The 16,346-nt window shown below is 37.6% G+C and overlaps 1 protein-coding gene and 1 long non-coding RNA gene across 5 annotated transcripts; one reads left to right on the forward strand and one right to left on the reverse strand.

Annotated features, from left to right (window-relative positions):
* Positions 1–150: 150 nt before the first annotated feature.
* Positions 151–14,982, reverse strand: red (LysM peptidoglycan-binding domain-containing protein red). Of its 3 annotated transcripts, XM_089461898.1 has the most exons (5): positions 14,697–14,982; positions 13,250–13,347; positions 3,471–3,668; positions 1,362–1,909; positions 151–1,283 (listed from the first exon to the last, which is right to left on the reverse strand). In XM_089461898.1, exons 2-5 carry the CDS (start codon positions 13,295–13,297, stop codon positions 1,010–1,012), a joined length of 1,068 nt encoding a protein of 355 aa, XP_089318024.1. In that variant the 5' UTR covers positions 13,298–13,347; positions 14,697–14,982; the 3' UTR covers positions 151–1,009. The 3 variants fall into 3 exon arrangements, with proteins under 3 accessions (XP_089318024.1, XP_017873390.1, XP_089318025.1); XM_018017901.2 differs by lacking the exons at positions 13,250–13,347; positions 14,697–14,982 and adding an exon at positions 3,939–4,235; XM_089461899.1 differs by lacking the exons at positions 13,250–13,347; positions 14,697–14,982 and adding an exon at positions 3,930–4,235.
* Positions 13,347–14,907, forward strand: LOC149270163 (uncharacterized). 2 transcript variants are annotated; one of them, XR_016268514.1, is made up of 3 exons: positions 14,391–14,486; positions 14,540–14,615; positions 14,681–14,907. It is a non-coding gene; the product is annotated as an uncharacterized LOC149270163 (long non-coding RNA). The 2 variants fall into 2 exon arrangements; XR_016268513.1 differs by lacking the exons at positions 14,391–14,486; positions 14,540–14,615 and adding an exon at positions 13,347–13,709.
* Positions 14,983–16,346: the final 1,364 nt, after the last annotated feature.

Raw genomic sequence — 16,346 nt, forward strand, 5'->3', positions numbered from 1 at the left:
ATATAGCAATTATTATATTATATTAATATATGTACATATATAACAATAATACATCAGAGACCGGGCCAAACATAAATAATTCTAATATCTTTAGGGAGACCTATATAACCTATATTCTTCTTCTACAATATTTCATAAGAAAGTCATTGATTTTTTTTTTAACACATTCTTACTTTATTTTGTTATTTATAAAATCTTCTCATACAACATGATTTGCATATTTTAGTTGGCCTTAGGATAGATGAGGACAGAGCTCTGTGTGGGATAATACAAATAATGGAAAACATAAGAAGCAATAATAATTAAAATTAACAAGTATACTAATATTTATATATATATATATTTAACATTTATGTAACAGTTATTATCGGCCAATTAAAGTTTTGCAAACAGTTTATGCCAAAGAGCAGTCAAGTTATGTTAAACCATATTGTAGTTGTAACTAAAAACTAAGTGTGTGTGTGTGTGTGTGTGTGCGGGGATGTTGGTGTGTGTGTGTGTGAGTTAAGATTAATAATTCTCATAGCTAAAAGTACGCATTTCATTTAAAGCTAACACATACAAAAAAGACTTCGGGGAGGAAGTGGGGAAGGTAACAGACTTTGCAAGCAAATTGGCGGCAATTACAAAGGGCTGAACAATTGGACTAACAATAAGATCAAAATATAACATAGATATCATTTATCATTATACGATAGTATGTTGCGTGTGTATATGTATATAGTACAGGTTTAAATAGCGTAGCGCTTAACATATCCATATATATGTGGGATATAGTATAGTATAGGTGTACGTATGTATTGTTTTATCTTCTTTGCTCCTCTTGTATTTATATAATTTACATTTAGTGCAGCGTTTCGAGCTGCACCGCAGATTTAAAAACAATTTGTAAAATTAACTTTCTCTCGTCTCGTTCTCTTGTTTGTTAGATCTCTCATTCGCACAGTAATTCTAATTAATTGTAATGTCGTAGCGCGTGGTTGATGCTACGCAGCGCCTCGCTCAGCTGCTACAACTCGAAGAAATCATCCTGCTGCTTCTCCAGGCGCTTCAAAGAGTTTTGCACTCGACGCGTCTGCGTCGTGTTCAGAAGCTGCGCCGTATCCGAATTCCCGCTGCCCGTCGAGCTGTGCCTCTGGTGGTGTAACGGACGGTTGTTGTTGTTGCTGCTATTGTGGTTGTTGTTCTTGTAGGAGTTGTTCAGCTGATGATTGCGACGCTGTGGAAACACGTCCGTTGTGGCACTGATGCAAAGGTCCACATCACTTTGACTATTCACCAAGCTGGATGGGACAGAGACGGAGAAGGGTTAAATAAATGATAAGAAGAAGAAAAGTCTCTTGGGAGTCTCTAACACTTACTCCTTAGAACGCTCGACATATTTGCGCGACTCGGATATCGTGTTGTCTATCTTGTTGAGGAAATCATTCATACACTTGCGATTCTCCTCCTCGGGCGTCATCGCGGCCACCGAGTCCAGGGACTTGCTCTGCTTGGTGTTGCACGTGGCATTGTGATTGTGCAGCATTAGAGCTGGATCCTCATCGCCGGGCTGCACCAGCAGCTCGCCGGCAATTGAATATGGACGCGGTGTGCCGTGCAGCTGGCCGGAACGGGTGCTCGACGAGCTGGACGAGATGTTGGTGTTGCAGCTGTTGCTGCTGCCGCTGCCACTGCCGCTGCCGCTGTAACAATTTGTTTGGCTCAAGTTGTTTGCATTGTTCAACGCTTCGCGCTGCACATTCACATCGGGCGTGGTGGGCGGCGAGGCCAGTGCATCGGCCAGCAGGTCAGCCCCATTTGCCTGCAAATTGTAGGGTGACGTCTTCTCCACGGGCACGAGCAAGAACTGACGCAAAAAGAGGCTATCCGAGGCGTAGAGGCGATTGACACGACGTATTTGTTCCGTCTGTGGATATAAGAAATATATATATATGTAAATATTGTTATTCGATCTGTGTATAGTTATAATAAGCGGAATCTATAGCAGCGTATCTGTCTACTACAGTGAAAGCTCTGCTAATGAACGCCACCTCGGCTCACAGAGAATCTTTCCTCTTAAGCTTTATATAATATAATATTATATTATATACTTATATGTATATTTGCACACAAATATTATATCTATCAATAAACAACAATATCTAAGCTAATATTTAAACTGCCAATAAATGAGTCTATACACTCAAGATATTAGCAACTTATAAATTGATATCTAATTGACTTATTGCTCGACTGATTGATTGATCGGTGACTGAGTGGACATCACTCGTTTTTGTCAAATACGAATCACGATGATGATTAATTAGGCAGGTAAGATGGCTGAGCACTTTATATAAATTCAGTTCTCTCTTTCCCTCTTATCATTTCATTAGCTGATCAAATGTTGACGCAGATTCTTAGCTATCTAACTATATGATATATATGTATATACTATGCTATGTACTATATATGTATACTATGATATGCAGCAAACTGTCGGCACATTTGGCTGCAGCATTTCCTTCAGCTTAAAATTCCTTGATAAGAATCGAAACTCAAACAATGATAAGAAATTAGACGAGCGGTCGTAGGTCGCCCGCTGCTGCAGTGCAGCAGCCAACCCCTCCTCTTGCTGGGCCCTCTCCCAACGTCCCCCTGCCACCTCCCAATGCTATCTTATTTGTGGAAACCATGTCAAGCGACGGACTGGGTCTTTCCGTCTACTTATTAAATCGATAAAGTTGAAAGTTAGCTGACATTTGAAATTGTCTACAATTCGCATGCGACACGACACCAACGAAAGCCAACAAGCTGAAAAGTGACCGACTAATACTCGCTCATAGTGTAACAGGAGACTCACAAACTTTAAAATCGATGGCATTCTTCATTTATTTTCCCTTTTAGAATAATTTTATAAGACGAGCATATGGATGAAATTTACTTGCGGCTTTCAACGGATATGTGTATATTACACGATGCCAATATACTCTCTATTCCCTTTGTGAACGATTATAAAAAGAAGCCATTGCTAGTTACAGGCCCTCCACCTACAAATCAAATGTTGGCTGGGGAAATGTTGCTTGTATAGTATATGCGATGTATGCGAGGGTAGGCTGATTAATTCTATATATTCTATATATATAGTCTTGTGATATTATATAAAAATACGCCCTCATTTTATTTAACTTTAAGCTTTGACAGTGATTTGTCTCATTGCTTCACGTATATTTGATTTTTTTTTTTGTAATTCAAACTTAAATGTTAAAATGTTACCCCTTTTTGCATAGTTTATAGATTATATACAATTTATTGTTTTCACTTTGTACCACATCCTTCAATTCAATTTGAACTTTTCAGAAACTGCTTGTACAGCCCTAGTATAAACGACGTTATGCATTTGAAATCAATGTTTTATGGCACGCCATAACTTTTATTTCACTTAGCCCCCACAGAGCAATTGGGATACTTTACAATCGATGTTTACATACCGTGGCGCCGTATTTGAGCGAAATTCCTTGCAGTGTGTCCGTCTTTTCCACGGTGTGTCGTATAAGAATTTCATTGTTTCTCAGATTGTTGCAGCAGGTGCTGCCATATTTCTTGAGGGTGCGTGAGGAGTCGCGTATCGATTGTTTTTCGTTGAACATGAATTCGCTGTCATCCATATCAGGCACGATCTCTTGAAACTGCAAAGTGAAAGGGGGAAAGTATTAATTAACTATGTACAATTGCACTTGTTTCTTTATTTGGTTTTCTTTTTGTTTTTGTTTTTATTTTTTGTTTTCGTTTTCGTTTTCGTTTGGTTTTTTGTTTTTGGCAACTGTCGCTATGATGTCATTGATTTACCGTTACTCTTGCGAATACACACATGTGTGAGTGTGTTTCTATAATTATAAATAGCGCACAGGCAATTTCTATGATTTGTTCATTGGAGGTGCCCCACTCACCTGACTCACCTGAACTCCCTCGAAACGGTGAATGCAACCAAGCGAAACCAAAAACTGTAGCAAAACTAATACAGTTGCAGCTATTCAACCAATTTATAGACACATTTTACTCAAGCAACGCAGTCGTTCGCCTTAAGTGAATTCACTTGCTTTTATTTTTGCAATAAATTATTGTTATTCTTTTTTCTATTTTGCTTAGTTTTTTTTTCAACGCCGTTGAATTACAGCTGCGTTTACTACGTGTTTACAAGTTGTTGTTGCCATTGTAAATTGTACTGTCAGTGTGCCCGTAGCACTCAGTTGAGAAAATCGCAAAAATACCAAAGCATACTAGAGGTGACAAATTTGTTAATGCTTAATAAAAAGCACGATTAACAGTTTTTGCTCGCGGCCCATTTAAGTGGCTGGCACCCCGTGTCACGCCAGATTCATCGCTACTGCAGATCCACGCTCAAAGTGTTATCGATTGCTGCACTCAATGCTGCGCACAGAGTTGCTATGGTAAGCGTTGAGCGCGTGTTTTTGTTTGTGCTTATTTTCGTTTGGTGCAAATGTTAATTTGCGACTGTTTTTGTTTTTATTACTTTCGAGAGTGAATAATCTTTTTTTGTTCACGTGATAGCTGGGCCAACGTAAGCGCCTTTCAATGTGTGCATTGTATATGTTGTTGTTAGGCTTAAACCTGTTTGACCAAGCTGCTAGCAGTCAACAAAGACAAAGCAGCTGGTCTGTTGGGTTGCATATGGAAATTATTCGCAACGAATTGCCGGCATGACTTTCAATTAACATGTGACTTTATTTATTAATGATACCTCCATATTTGATTTGCAATATTAATGCATTATTGCAAGACAACTTACAGAACAGAGCCGCAATTACTTCCTCCAAGACAGAGCACACATACAGACAACATATGATAGAAAAAGATACATATGTATGTACATAAATGTTTGCATATTTATATGTATTATGTCTGTATGTATTTACATTGTGCCTGTAAAGTCAACAACAAATTCCTCGCAACTATTGTCAAACTGTTTTCTGCAATAGCAATATACGACGGCCGTAAGAAAAAGCGAAAGCAAGAGTTTGGATGAGAGAGGAAAAGAGAGAGGCAGCAATTTACTGTATGTAGGGTAAATAATAACTGTTTTTTACGCGCAGCTGATAAGCACTTCCCAACCAGCGACTATCATAGATGACAATACAAAACAATTTCACCTAAATTTCGCATCGATTTGGAATATACAGAAAAAACGGTCATTGACATACACAAATCGCAGAAGCTAGTCACGCGCCGGGTTTCCCTCAATGGGATTTCGATATACACACGCATACATATATATGGATCTCTAGACATACATATTATATATATGTATATTGATGTTTATACAAACATATAGTATATCGTATGTTATATTTGTCCATGCTGTGGGCAACTGATCTCTTGATGAGCAATTGCCACCCAGAAAAGAATCAAATGAGGGGACTTCGCTCAATGGCGATCGTTTTTAATTACAATCATAATTGAAATGGTAAACACAAACTAATCAATGCCAAAAAAAAAAAAGTCGACTAGTAGATACTCTACATTATCATAATATAGGCATATAATAAGTTATATTTCTAGAAATGCGGCAAATCGTTGCTATCGACAATGTTATCGATTGTTGCAAACTAATGAGTATACGGATACAAATACAAAACGTATCTAAAAATCGTACGATACCGCTATGACCGATACTTTCAAATATATTTATTGTATCTCTCAGTTATATTTCAAATGCCAAATTTGCTTGAACATATATGTAAATACAAAATGAGATCTAAACGAGTTTGACCTAAGAGTACACTTTTATGAGTCTCTAGCTGTTATTTAAATGCCTTATGACAAAGCATTTGTCTTGTAAAATAGAGGTTTTCCCCATTTCTGTTCACCTTTAATGGGTATATGAAAAAGGGGACTTTTTAGTGATTGCAGACCAGACGACACGTTGCGGGCCGAAAGTGATAATTGTTTAATATTTAATTGTTTATGTCTATCAAAAGACAAGTGTGTGATTTCGCCCAAATTTAGACAGCCGACAGAGTTGCTAAATGAAAGTGTCAGACAAGACGGCATGCGATGCATGTGACTCAGTAGTAGGAATGGACGACGCGACGACCAAAGAAGCTCGAGAACTCCTCCGAGCGCGAAGGTCAGTCTCAGCTAATTGCAGCTGATCGATAACAGAGCCGGAGTCGAAATCGATAAAGTTTGCTAATCAAATCGGCTTTCAACAGTGACTAACATAAATATTCGTATAGCAAATGCCATAAATTTAATGATATCGCTTGAAATCTACTTCGAATTTGTTGCTGCTATCGTTGTTTGTTTGGTTGTTGTTTATGTAAGTATGTCAGAAATTTATGGATTCGTGCAAGCGCACACAAATTATTAGGCGAAGGTCAAATTGAAGTAACACTTGAGGTACACTTTATGGCAGTCACTGTTTCTGTTTAGCCGTCGCACTATCTTTAGTATTAATTAAAATTAACAAAATAGGAAATCGCAATTGATAAAAATACAAAAAACAACCGAAACGAAAACGAAAACGAAAATACTGAACCAAATCGTACGTGACTCAAATATAAGAAGCTTTACACATATCAATTTAGATATTGTTATTATTATTATTATGCATGACAACTGCGAAATGGAACGTTTTTATTAACACACACACGATCACGAAGTCCAATTGTGGTGTAAGGCAAGATCTATGATAGAGCTGTGTGCGTGACACGATGTTGTTGATTTCGGATTTTAATCAGTTTTCGTGTCTATATCAACTATGCATTATCTGCCAGTAGATTCAATTATCGCCCAAGAACAATGCAAACTGTATTTATGTGAGAGTTGGAGTTTTTGTCAAGAGGACATCTCTAATTCTTGGATATGACTGCTGATATCTAACATTACTCGGAAGGTGGCTTAAATCAAATTTCGATATCCATCACTAATGCTTACTTTTATTGGCGTACCACTTCTCCAGTTTCTAATTGCTAAAAGAACGGATATCTACGGGAGCTGCAAGCGTGACACGAGTCAGATTTCGTGTTATAAGTCGTTTTTGTTTCAATATAAGCATTGAACATATATTCTTAGAGAAATCTAATGTTTTTCACCTGCATCATTTATACAAAATACAAATAAGCTTAATCTATCGATAAGTCAGTAATGCTCTCATCTCTAATTCTTTTCTACCTAACATGTTTAATTAATTGATAATGCTTGTATCTACTGCAGAAAGCTACTACAGAGATTGTTGAATCATTACTCAGCGAACAATGGACTTGTACCTGTACTTGAGGCACTGGCACACCTGCCTCGTAATGCCAGGAAACAGACGGTTCTAGGCGAGCAGAGCTTTGCTACATCATGTTTGTTATCAATTGTCGGGTCTTATATCAGATCACTTTGCCGACACTCTATACATCAGGCTCAACTCGTTCCGCCATATCAATTGTGTAGCCCGCGCGTTGCACTTGGAAGTGTAAAGCCCCATGCCAAACAGTCAAGTGCCACAATCTTAAGGGGTATTAAGTTTATTTATATAGCTTCGTGTACATATATTTTCTGATAAATTAAATGGATGGCTTCTAAGTACTCTTCAGATACGAGCGAGCATATATAATATGTCTCTATATGCTTCTGTTGATTAAGGTGTTTAGCTTTCAGTTTGCTCAATTGAAGGGCAACGTCATCTACTAGTTAAGCACACATACAGTGGCATACGCTAGCTATAGTATATAGTACGTATAGAGCGCTACTACGTACTACCCATTACTGGAGACATCTGTTACGTGCTGCAACAAAAAATATTCAACGTGACTTCTATAATATTTCAAAGTATAAATTCCCTTTGACGGAACGCTTTGTTGCACCGGGCCGTAAAATACCAATATATATCAAACTTATGGGAACTTAGGCAGGAATAATACATCTATCAATAATATTATAAATAATGTTTATCAGTTTTTTATTGTATTCGAGGCAAAGAAAGAGAGAGACAAACACGAGGGATATACGTAACTCAAAAATACAGATATATCTATGGATGATATGTATCTGGAACTAATGGCAAAGACATCTATTATTGTTAGTAAATCTGAATTCTTCTCTCTTTAATACATTTCTTAGCGACAAGACATTGCCTCGGTCTTAATTGAAGTGTTTACTGTAGTTGTTAATTTGTAGTATTGCTTAACAACTCGATTTACATATATACATTTGCATATTTCTATCGTATTTTCAGAAACTAGCTGCGATTAATAACAAATTCAATTATATGCGATTGCCTTTAGCTTTTTACAATAACTCCACAATAACTGGTATATAAATTTTCATTTATATATATTCACATATAAATAGCAATATTTATTCAGATATAAACAATCAATCTTCATTTGAGTTTTTGATTGATTAATGCCACGATTTTAATTTTGTTTGCCTTTAGATCGACGAGTTCCAAGATTTCTTGAACTGTTGATATATACTTTATTATAATTTAACGTCGCAGTTTTTATTGGCTACAGTAGAGAGATTAGATTGCCGGAGACCTATTTATAGCCAATATCGATTCTATATTGGGGCAATAATTAAACAAAGCGAATTTCTCAAATCGCTTCAAAGAAACGGTGCAAATTACTGAGAGAAGGAGACATATAGATAAATAGACAGAGATATACATAGGTATAAATATATATAAAGGAAAGGTATCGCTTGGAATTTCAGTAAAAAAGACACGTTTATGGCATTGATACTCATGCACATTCATATTCCCACTCACACTCACACTCACACTCATGCTTACATTCACATTCATATTTATATTCCATCGGTTCTTCTCAAGGCAGTTGAAAATATGATAACTGCCAAATTAGTTCAAATGTCTTTGATGATCGGTTTACGATAACAATATCGAGGCCTACTACTGAATACTACAGCAAAGTCTCGCTAAAGTGAATACACATTTACTTAGAAATCATAAATATAAAAGATGAATTATGATATTTCTCACATTTGTTGCTTTTAATCCTCCAGTTCACCGTTCTCTTTGTTTTCTACAGAATCACAGCAGACTCTACCTAAGCTGAACACAAATATAAAATTGTAATTTGAAGTTTTATATATTTCAGATAATTTTACATTTAAAGCGCGCCCCACTGTATTTCAAATGTAAGCTTTAGAATGATTTTGTTGTCGTTTTGTCTTTTGCAAGCATGCCAAACCGGTTGAAGGGGGAAAAAATAAATATGGCTAAATTGGTTATTAAACAAATACGTCAAAGATAATGCCCAGCAAACTGGCTAAAACAGGAATTGCAACAGGAAATACAAAGCGTGGCTCTCACTTTGGAGATACTACATATAAATAAAAACCCTATTGGCATGACCTTCTCCACTTCAAACTGAGTCAGCCGACGCCCACCTGAATACAGCTGTATCAGAGTCAAGTTAAGAAATTATCATGGAAATAGTTTTGACTGACTTTACGCACTGAATAATTTGATAGCCCCGAATAACCCTGAATACCCCATGGCTCTAATTGAAATGCCGAAAGGTCTCTGGCTAAGTAGTGATATAACACATGGCTATTGAGTGCATTCCGAAAGGGCAGAACCAGGTGCCCACACAGTGAGTACTCGCTAAGGGAAACTGCAAGTACTCGTGGAGTACTCGCTAGAGCTGGAACTTTAAAGTTACTTCTAATCAATTTCTGGGTGTCGCATCCTGAATGCTGAAAAGAAAAGTGAGCATTCACTGTATTCATGCCAGCGCTTTGGGCCTCTAGCGAAGCGTCAAAAGAAAACAAGTAAGAACGTTGCAGTCGGGCGTTACCGACTGCGGAATACTCATTCACATCCCATCAACAATTTAGTAGTTAAGTTTCGTTCTAATACTGTAGAATATACAGGTTTTTCCGATTTGCCACGCCCCAACTGGGCGTAGACACCTCATTTTTGGTCAGTTTTTAGAAAGAGATAACGTTACCCTAACTGCAAAGTTTGAATGCTTACCCTAAAAAAATGTGAAAATTACAGGGTATTTTTCGATATGCCACGCCCCTAAAGAGGCGTAAAAATTATTTTTGGGGAATCGATAGAGGAGGCTACCAGTAACTCAACTATCCAAATTTGAAGCTTCTAGCTATTATACTTTAGGAGATATAAACTTTTGCGGTTTGCCACGCCCCCTGTGGGCGGACATATATCCGACAAAACTTTTTGGTCTTGGGTGATCAGTCCGAGTATATATACAAAATTTGAGGTCTCTGCCATCAATAGTGTCCAAAATATAGGAGAATTTAAAAAATCACTATATCTTCAGGTCCGATTTGCCACGCCCCCAACGGGCGTAGACTTATAATTTATCTTCAGACTTTATAGAATCATACCATTAGCTGACGTGCAAAATTTCAGCATTCTAGGTTTACAACTTTAGGAGATACAGTTTTATCCGATTTGCCACGCCCCCAATGGGCGTAGATATATCCGCCATAGCTCGTGATCTTGGGTGGTCAACGCGGACCTACATACCAAGTTTCAGCTTTCTAGCTCTTCAACAAACATGATTTCTGGTATATCGGAAAATGCATTTTTCGATTTGCCACGCCCCTAGTGGGCGGATCGGGAAAATTTTAACACTTTATAAATCGGAGATATACACGAGTATGTGTTCCAAATTTCAAGTCTCTAGCTTCAATAGCGCCGAAATAGATTGCGTTCATACGGACAGACGGACAGACGGACAGACGGACGGACGGACAGACGGACAGACGGACAGACGGACGGACAGCAAGACGGACATTGCACAAAACCAATATACTGATTCACTTTCGTGAATGAGTATAAAAACTCTTCAAAATGGCGTCCACTTGGGCAAAGCTAAGTAAAACCGGCCCAGGGCCAGGTTCTTAGCGCGTCAAGTTGGCTTGAAGGTTTGGCCATTGAACTCAGCGAAGGTGCGGGCCCAGCCCAAGGCTAAGGATATTTATAGAACGCATATCGGGCGCATTCCAGGCAGCCGAACCAACAATGAAACGTACAAATTGCAATTGCGAGTTTTTGTGTTTATCATGTGATTTGGCCTAATTAGCAATAAAACTGGCAACAGCCACAAAATCCATTGCAATCGGGTCCACTCAAATGCACAATACTCTGTTCGATGGGCAGATATATCTAGCTGTAACTAAGGCTGCTTTGCTTTCATCAGAATCTTAGTGTGACTCAGCTTTGAAGGGGCAATCCCAATAACTTGGGCCACTATTTGTCACCGGAAAGGCATCTGTAGTATGTCTATATATACTTCAGGTATCTCCCAAGCTCACTGTGCGTACAGGGTATCAAGAAGTGGCAACGCACACACACAGCGCGCATAAATGCATTTGGCTTTTATTTTATTCGCTCGTTGCACTCATTTGCAATTCAGACAGAGTCTCGCAAGTTGGCCGCATTGCTGACTGGCCGACTCTCTGAGTGGCTGACTGGCTGGCTTGTTGCCTTTTTGCTTTAGGCCAGATGTGCGATTGCTGACTGTTGCCTCTTGCCGCTTGTCTGTTGGCTGTTGGCTTTTCGCTGGTGCCTCTTGGCTTACTCATCGCCAGGTTCGCTGGCTACGATCCGCACTAGCAGCCGGCGCACAGCCATAGTCGTAGTCGCAGTCGCAGCCAGAGTTGAAGCCGTAGCCAAAGCCATGCTGCACACTTTGGTGGCGTTTGCAAAACTTTTGTACATGTTGATAATGCCCAGCTAACAGATGCCCTGTAAACCCTAACTCAATAAATATGCTATAAAGTATGGCAGGGCAAGTTATATGTCGACTTCTCTATATATCGGTATTTATCGACATGCAAGAACGACAGTCCGTACAACAAGCTATGATGAAACAACGAGAGTTCTTGACAATGGAAAGCTCACTTTATTGGGCTAGCATGTCGGCAACGACTCTTAGTGAAGCTGGCCTACGTATAAATATTTATCAATATTATAAATTAATTAGCTATTATTTATAATCGATTCATATCTACAGATATTTTGTATTTTCTAGTTTCTAATTTCTAGTTTTGTCCGTCCACTGAGACTGCATTGCTGGTTTTGCTCGACAATTACAGGGTATTTAAACACAGCAAATACCAAAAGGTAACGTTCCATTCAAAGTGGTTTTTCTTGGGTAATGCGAGAGCATTTCGACACGATCGTATTTCAAGAGAATTATTTATTATTTTGTGCTTTGCTGCTGCTGCTGTTGCTGCGTCTCTTGCTGCGGCTTTGCCACCAACTGATCTTGGTAAAAAAAAAAAAATATATATATATATATATATATATTTTTAAATGCGGTTAAGCACCTCGACAGGGGCCTCAGCAACAGTTTCTGCAGTCTTTCTGCTTCTGTGTGTGTGTGTATTGAATAGATCTGAGTCTGACTTTGTCTGACATGATTGTTGCCCACATTCACACACACAGACATACTCTTACATATACATGTACATATAACTTTTTTGTACTCTTTAAGCCCACAAAAGTTAACGGCCACGAGGAACTGCCATGACTTCACAGCGTGGCTCTTATAAACGAATATACTTATACATACATATCTACAGTTTATATATATACATTAAATATATATATATGTATATATACATATAATCATTTGGCAGAAATCTGCTCTCAATTCGATTTCGTTTTTATGGCAATTTGCGATTTTTGTGTGTTTGCTTAATCTTGGTGCACTCAGATGACATTTTGGACCTAAGCTAATCTAGAAGATAAACTCTGATTTACCGAATCATAAAATACCCTGCAAGACCGTCAAAAACAAAATATTTGATTGGGTATCTTTTATATGTTCATAGAGCTTCAAGAATACTTTTAAACATGGATATATTTAATATATATGCATATATACGATCTATATTATTTCGAGTCAGCCTCTTAGTTTCTTTCAGCCAGTTTGATCTATTGTCGTTCCATCTAGTCAACCAATAACGTGAAAACGAATTTAATGTAATACCATTTAAATTCGTGTAATTTGTAACCTAACCTAGCTCAACCCCAAAGACCTCTAAATATAAATTATAATTTGAATACCCTGTAGCTACTGAGAAAGTGGGTATGATGTGTTTCGTTCTCGGACGAGTAAGGAAAAATATGTAAATACATATTATGTATAAGAATTTACTGCAGTCATTCAATATAGCTTAATTACTCTATACTCTATACTCTATACTCTATATATACTGGAAGGGTATAGGAAGGGTACATATATTCTTTTCTACTTACTTGCGAGTGCAATTTCCAGTCCTTGTAAGCTTTCACAATGTAATCCATTTCCGCGTCTTTTGTTGTTTTTGTAGTTATTTTTGGTCTTTATGATTAATCTGCGTATAAAGACGTAAACTTATCTAAGTATATAATATATACATATATATACAATGTATTTTCATAATAAATATTTCACTTCACTCTCACTTGACGCCGATCGTTCATATGTTTTTATTGGAAACGGGAAATATTGCTGATTTATATTTCGACTATAACTCAATTGTTTTATTTATTTTTGCGATCTTTCACAATTTGATGTTATATATACATAAGTTGAGTTAAGATTTCCATAATAATATAATTGTTCTGTTTGTTAAATAAACGTCAATTTATAAATAAATAAATAAATCATCATAAATAATATATTTATTTTTTATCAAGAAGTGTGAATAAATACAATAAATAGGTATATGTATATGTAAGTATGTATAATTATAATAGTAATGTGCCCAAAATATGCCCTCTCTCTTTTTAGGACATTTTCAGCACATATGCATGCACTGAGACTCCTCTCTTTGAGGACAGACCTAACATATACATATACATATGTACATACACATATTCACATTTACATACATTCTGTGCTCTCTTGTAGGACCTCTCTTTTAGGTCATATGTACATGTACAGCACATGTAATGTAATCATGCATTCTGTTTAAGGTAAAGAGATCTAACTCTTAGCTATAGTGTTCGCTCTTCGTTTCATTCGGCTTAGGTTGTGTAGCCTCTGTACGCGCTTTGTTCATATGAGTTTACATGTGTGTGCACATTGCTGACTAACTTGAACTGTTAATAATGTATTTAACGGTTTTAGACAAGGCAAAATATGAGAAACCCAAAGAAATCGTTTTGTCTTTGCACTTGTGCAAATCTCCAGTGTGGCTTTTCAAGCGACGCATGCTGGTGTATGTCTGTGAATGTGTGAGTGTATGTGAGTAGGTGTGCATGTGTAAATAGGTGTGTGTGTGAAACTGAATTTGTTTTCCGTCTGCGACAACGTCAAGCGACAACAGGCGACAACGCGTGTACCGCATTTCGTGATCTTTTGCAGTTGACGTTGTGTTTTTTATCTATAAAAATTATTTATTTATTATTTAAAACTTTTTTCAGTTGAGATTTTTTTCGCGAGACAATGAGCCGTTTGTGTCTTGCTTATGCAGCACAATGAAAATGTAGACAACATACACATGTAACTGTGAGTGTGTGTGTGTGGGCATAAATATATGTATACATAATTAATAATTGTAGGTTTTGTTGTTGCAGATGCTGCGACGCTTAGCAACAACTGAAGCTTAAGCTGTAACTGTTTATGCACGGTTTCTGTGTGTGTAATTATTGTACTTAAAACGCAACCTCTTTATTTGTTATTTGGCTTTTTTTTTTTGGTAGTCACTGGTTCACTCACACAAATAAAACTGGCAGCAAAGATGACGATGAAGGCGGCGGCGGCGGCGGCGACGGCGAGGCTGACGGCGACGGCGACGATGATGATGATGACGGCGGCGACAACGCGAGCGGTGCAGGAGAGGGTGGGGGTGGGTGGCGTTTGCTCAGATTTTCGCAGCGCGTACACACGACTAAATCGACTAATACTAAATACTAACACTAACAACAAACACACAGCCTGGCACTGGACAGTCAGCCAACCAGCTTCAAGTAACGCTCGATAACAACTGACTGACCGAACTCCAGCCCAGCGCGCTCCAAGCGACAGCAGCGACGTCAGCGTCAGCGACAGAGACAGCACCGATCGGGCGTCATATGTTGCTCGTGAGCGCAAATTAACGTAATGCTCTCGCTTACGTTAGTGGTCCCACGCTCTGGCGCTCTTTTACTCATTTGCCCATACGTTAGCTGGACTGACAACCTGGAGCGGGAGAGAGAACGAGCAAGTGAATGAACCAGTGAGCGAGTAGTTGTGCATGCAATTGAAGAATTGGGCTATTCTATGCAGACGTACACATGTACATGCACGTTCTTATGTGTGCGTACCTTAAGTATTTCTTTGTGTGTTTTTCGACGCCCACGCATATAAAATATTGTCTCACACACACTTATTTATATATAAAAATATACATGGAGCAGATTGTGCTTAAGTGATAATCATTTGTTTTGTTTGCTGCTATCATGTAATTAAAGAGAAATCCACTCGTCACTATGTGGAAGGGGCAAGCTAACAAAATTGTAGCACTAACAGAGCAACAGGTCGTTGATTCACGCAGACAGTGCAATCAGTTTGCCCTATTTAACTATCTGGCAACGCCGTTTTTGTGATAGTGACTGTTAATTACTCTGACAAACATTAAGCATTGCTGCACTCGAATATATTAAACATTTGTTATTTATTTAACAAGTTTTCATTTCTGCAACTTAAATAAATATATAGTAAATCTCTTGTTTTTTTGTTGCAGAACATGAAATCTCTAAACATAAACAGAGAGTCTGATAAAAACAGGGGAGAGAGAGCGATAGAAAGAGAGAGAGAGAGAGAGAGAATCTTGGGATTTTTTTTGATATTTTTTTTTAACAATATGTATTTGTGAAGGAAATTGGGAATTTTTCGTTTGCGTATTCAATGAATAGAAGTACTCATCATATTATTCCGATGACAATGCGAACTCTTTGATCATGACTATCAGAACAAGTTGTTGTTCAATGTTTTTCTGTTTTTGCAATAACAAAATATGTATATAGGAAAACAATATGTCGATAACGGTTATCTGACTTAACCAGCCTACTAACGTTAGAAGCTGATCAATAAATGTTGGCAAAATATGTGACATATACACACATACAAACATATATATTATATATAGTTGTTGCCAGGCTGAGGTGGAATACCGTTAAAATTAAGTGAGAAATATGATTCAATTTCTTTGTAAATAAAAGTGAAACTCAAACACAAAAAAGATCTTCACATATGTATATAAAAGATAAATATGTATTTGTTTTATGAATCAATGGGGGAAAAAGTGTGTTAATTGGGAAAACACGTTCATTTGTAGGATTTTTGCGCATCTTCACATTTCTATATATTTTTGTATTTATCTTTTCT

Source organism: Drosophila arizonae, chromosome 2 (genome assembly GCF_054131065.1).
Source record: "Drosophila arizonae isolate 15081-1271.41 chromosome 2, UAZ_ARI_1.0, whole genome shotgun sequence".
Lineage (NCBI taxonomy): Eukaryota > Metazoa > Arthropoda > Insecta > Diptera > Drosophilidae > Drosophila > Drosophila arizonae.

Excerpts from the sequence above, each read along its gene's own strand:
- red (XM_089461898.1), bottom strand. The coding sequence starts at position 13,297 with ATGGATTACATTGTGAAAGCTTACAAGGACTGGAAATTGCACTCGCAA. Across the intron at positions 3,669-13,249 it reads ACTGGAAATTGCACTCGCAA|TTTCAAGAGATCGTGCCTGA; the intron begins GTAAGTAGAAAA and ends TTCACTTTGCAG. Across the intron at positions 1,910-3,470 it reads CGCTCAAATACGGCGCCACG|ACGGAACAAATACGTCGTGT; the intron begins GTATGTAAACAT and ends TTATATCCACAG.